This window comes from Dermacentor albipictus, chromosome 2 (assembly GCF_038994185.2).
Source record: "Dermacentor albipictus isolate Rhodes 1998 colony chromosome 2, USDA_Dalb.pri_finalv2, whole genome shotgun sequence".
NCBI lineage: Eukaryota > Metazoa > Arthropoda > Arachnida > Ixodida > Ixodidae > Dermacentor > Dermacentor albipictus.
The window spans coordinates 143,934,165-143,938,623 of record NC_091822.1 but is presented as its reverse complement, the minus strand read 5'-3'; the positions used below and the strand labels follow the sequence as shown (position 1 = coordinate 143,938,623).

Here is a 4,459-nt window from a genome sequence, read left to right as displayed (position 1 = left end):
TTGTCCCCACATGGTGCCCGAGGCAGTCGTGATCCAGCAACGTGATAAACTAGGTCAGACAATACGGACAGTAGCTGTTAGTTGTTAATGGTACAGCTGTTGAAACTGGCGCATGTGCTGAAATGCGTGTGCCATCGGCCGAGGGTATACTACGGACGACTCTCGTCACCACCGAGATGGCGAGTAATCCGAACTTAATAACGCCAGTAAAATTGTTTCCGTTTAGCAGTTTTTCTATCAAGCCTGCTTAACTTGATTCTTGAGATTTTTCTTGCTTTACATGAAAGTCCTCCAACTTTAAATTTTATCAAAGATACTGACAATCGTTAGGGCGTCGTCAATAATTTAATCTAGTAGTTTTCCAACAGCCACTTTTCGTTTCGTATTCCAAAAGTGCCTGTGTCGCCACGTCATGACGCAGAGTGCGGTCACGTGGGTGCGGGACACGCGACGGTTTCGGCATTCGCTGCGGCTCGCTCAATTGCATTCTATGCTGCTACCCGTTCTGAAGACCGATGCAGCCCGCATAGCATATGACCGAGCGAGCGGGAGAGAGTGTCAAAACGTCGCGATGGTCGGGCTCCCGCGTGACTGCCTCCTTGTTTTCAAGTTTCAAAACCTATTGCGATTCTGCTTAGCCCAAGGAGGTACAGTGCAAGTGCAATATCAATACTTTCGAAATGACTCGGCAAGTAACGTATATCATTCAGCCCTGTAGAACGGCTCCTGCAACTTGCATGTATGCAAGTTGCTACGTAGTGTGAGGGGCACTCTCTCTCACAACCAGTGGGGTTTTGAAGTCAGTGTGGGGTTTCATAAGATCCGAAGTAGTGGACCGAAACGACATATCCCGTCAGGCCCGCATAAGTGGCTTGGAAACTTTACGCTAAGAACGCACGTCACAGCCCGACTCGATTTCTCGCAGCTTTCATCGTGAGCGGCGTGTTCCGGTGCCTCTGCGGGGAGCCCTCCATCAACGTGCCCGTGGTGGTGCAACTGCCCCTGTACGACCCGAAATTGGGCCAGCGGTTTCCGTTCCGCCTGTTGTCAATGGCGCTCGGCCTGGCCGCGCTCCTCCTCGGTTCGTACGCGACCGCCGCGGTCTTTCGCAGGGGTTTTCTGCCAGAGCGGTGGGATGTGTTCCGCTGCTTCGCTCAGCCGTCACTGACGTACCAGCATCGCGTGGCCTCGATCGTCTCCTTCGAGCAGGGCACCGGCACCGGCAGCGTAGGAAACGAGAACACGGCCGGGGCCGCCACCAGCAATCGGCGTGTTTCGATCATCGATATGGCCAGCGAGAGAGACGCTACCGCGACGCGAGTTTCCAAGGACAACCGGAGGATGTCGTATGCCCCTGAGCTTAACCGGAGGATGTCGTTTGCCCCTGATCTTTCCCGTGAAGCTCAAGACGGCACGCGACCGAGCGCAAGGAGATTCTCGATGGCCATGTTTCGGCAAATCCCGCAGACGCGGTCTGATGTGGCCCTCACCGGTGCTCGGGACGTTTCGACCGCCGATAAGGCCAGTGAGAGAGCGAACATCCGCTCGGGGGTTTCCAATGAGGAGCGCAGGCTGAGGGCGAAGCTTCCCGACGAAGCTCAAAATCGCAACTCCCTAAGCACAAGGAGAGTCTCGTTGGCCCCGGTCCGGAAACAGTCTTCGGGGATGCAACCGAGCTTGGCGCAGCAATCGTCCGGGACGGTGGGCAAGTCTCTCGCGGGCGGCGCCGCCGCCTCAGAGGGGAAGGCGCCACGCAAAAGGTCTAAGTCTGTCATCGCCAAAAGTGGCAGCAAGGAGAGGCCCAGGAAGTCCGTCTAACACGGATCGAACTGATTGCGGCCAACTCGCCACGGCAGCGGGCGTGAGGGCAACCGTGATTGTGCACCCACTGTTCAAGAAGGGCTGTTTAGAGACATACTTTCACTGCGCCCTTTCTTTCTATTCTTTAATATTCTCACATTCCTCTTTGATGCGTACGCTACTCTTTGGTGGCTTTCGTAATGCACCCTCCTATTTCATCACGTAATCGTCTCCGTCTAACGTGTCCCAAGATTTCTTTCGCAATTTGACAAATAATGCCCAGACTTTTGCGAGGCTCAAATCAGCGCATGTGCTGCGTCGTGAAGTGCCGTGCAGATATAAAACTGCAGATAAACTCTTGACGTAACTAGCTTAGCACGCTGCTTGGCGGATGTGACGCTAAAGTGTTGCTTTTCGAAAAATTTGCGTCGTTCATTATTGAGACCGAGCTTCCGGCGAGTGTCATTTTTCAACGTGTGCGTTGCTTCGCCTACATGTCTTCGCTTCACCTCAACATGTATGATTTATGCATTTGTAACTGAATGAGACGACACAACCGCATCCGGTACTTTTTACATCCGGTACATCTGCGTATTAATAAAAGGAACTGTACCCACTTCAGCACTATGTTGAGCCTCATCTGACGAGTCCAAATAAGCGTGTTCGTTTTGTCTGATTCTATATAATACTTCAAGAACCTAAAGTACAGCTGCGCGTTTTAGCCTTTAATTGGATACTTTTAGTGGATACTTTAATTGGATACTTTTAGCCTTTACATTGGGTACTTGCACGTGGTGACGACGCAGTTCCTCGCAACGCAAGGTGCCGCGCGCGTGTCGCGTTCTTAATTCTTGTTTCAGCAGCGTCCATTATTAATAACCTATGGACGCTGCAGAAAATATGGACGGGCTATATTTTGTTTCGAGATGACTAACATTGTGAGCAGAAGTATCGAGCTAACTTTAAACACTTGGCGCTGTAAACGCACTATAAACGACGAGAAATATCTTGGCAGCACTATTTTTGAACATTCGACTGTGAAACTTTCGGCAGGCCGTCATTATGTAAGGCATAACAATTACGCACTGCGTACGGCAGGCAATCGAATCGTGTTGTTATAACGAACAATTTCTTTTCTACAGCGAAGCTGTCATGTGGCTAGAATCTCGCGGATCGCGTCCGCGCGTAGACCAATTTTTCACACGTGGGCCGAATCCGTAGATTGTTCAATAACGGGCCTACCCGCGGCTGAGGTGAAGCAGGCGTCCCCGTACGTGGACCGATCCCGCAGATTGTACAAAGTTTGCCGCGTATTTGTGTGATTTCAGTAAAAACGTCAGTTGACGACGCTTTGTCTTTCTTCGTTGCCTTCCTATAAAGTCTTCTCGCGCTGATCGCCTCAAAAAAAAAAAAAAGCCAACTTGCCAAGCAAACTGTCCTTCTGTGTACAGAGCGCGTCACGTGATGTCCAGACACTCTCTAGAGCAGAAGGCGATTTGTTGTGACATGCCAGTTGCACGGGTAGCTTTCCCAATCACATGATCTATGTGTGGGCGCCAGTTGAGAGAGGCGTTATAAATAATTCCGAGGTATTTAACAGACTCCACCTGTGGTATCTCTTGAAGGTGGTAAGACGATGAGATGTGCACTATGTCACGTATCGGAAAAAGGAGAACAGCACATTCGCTGGCATTGAGCATAAAGTGACTAACATCTAACCACCTCTCCAGAGCATAAAGGTAAGTTTGCAGTCGTTGGTATAGCGTGTGGATGTCGTATGCAGATGCAAAGAACGCAATATCGTCTGCATAAACATAAGTAGTTACTTCTTGATGACAAGGTAGTGGGCTCATGAGAATATTAAAAAGCACCGGGGAAAGGACTGAGCCTTGCGGTACGCCTCTTGTTTGTTTGTGCTTAGAAGAAGAAACGCCGCTTTCGTAGCAATAGAATTCGCTTTTACCTAAGAATGAGTGAATCCACGCTACTATATACCCAGGAACATCACAGGATGTTAACCTATTGATCAATACAGTGTGCTCCACAGTGTCGTATGCTTTAGCGATATCGCGCGTCACTAAGGCAGCGTATTGCTTATGACGTCGAGCGAGTTGTATTCGGCTTTCTAAGTTGACGTGGGCATGCCAGATGGAGCAGCCGGCCCTGAAACCAATCTGACAGGGACTAAGAATGGAATTATCATTAATAAATTTCATGATACGAAGGTGAAGAAGCCTCTCAATGAATTTTACTACGTTTGATGTAAGCGCAATGAGCCTAATGTTCTCCAATACATACCTTCCTTCTTGCTTCTTAAGCATCAATATTACTTTGGCGAGCTTCCATTGCAACGGAATCCAAGTTTAATTAAATAATTCACCAGGTTTAAAAGAACGGTAGGCGATTCCTGTAACAATATTTTTAAGATTGCATTTGTGACACCATCAGGGCCAGGGGCTGAATTCGGTAAGCATAGTGCAGTCTCATTTAGTTCAGATAAGGAAATTGGAATAAAGCCATCCGAAGAATCTAATGGAGAATGAATAGCCGGAAGCCGGGCCGTAAATCGATTTTGTAAGCTTTTGGCAATCTCTTCTAGGGAGGCGCTCAGTTCTTGCGGGGTCAGAACAATTTAGTCTAATGTTAAGGGTGTTGGTAG

At 49.1% G+C, this 4,459-nt stretch overlaps 1 protein-coding gene across 2 annotated transcripts in view; it reads left to right on the top strand.

Annotated features, from left to right (window-relative positions):
• LOC135904643 (high-affinity choline transporter 1-like) overlaps positions 1-2,421 on the top strand; it is a 34,826-nt gene extending 32,405 nt beyond the window's left edge. For both annotated transcript variants that reach the window (XM_065435508.1, XM_070534048.1), the window contains exon 9: positions 926-2,421. In XM_065435508.1, the coding sequence (XP_065291580.1) occupies positions 926-1,818 (893 nt within the window). In that variant the 3' untranslated portion in view covers positions 1,819-2,421. The remainder of the gene's footprint in view (positions 1-925) is intronic.
• The last annotated feature ends 2,038 nt before the right edge of the window (positions 2,422-4,459 follow it).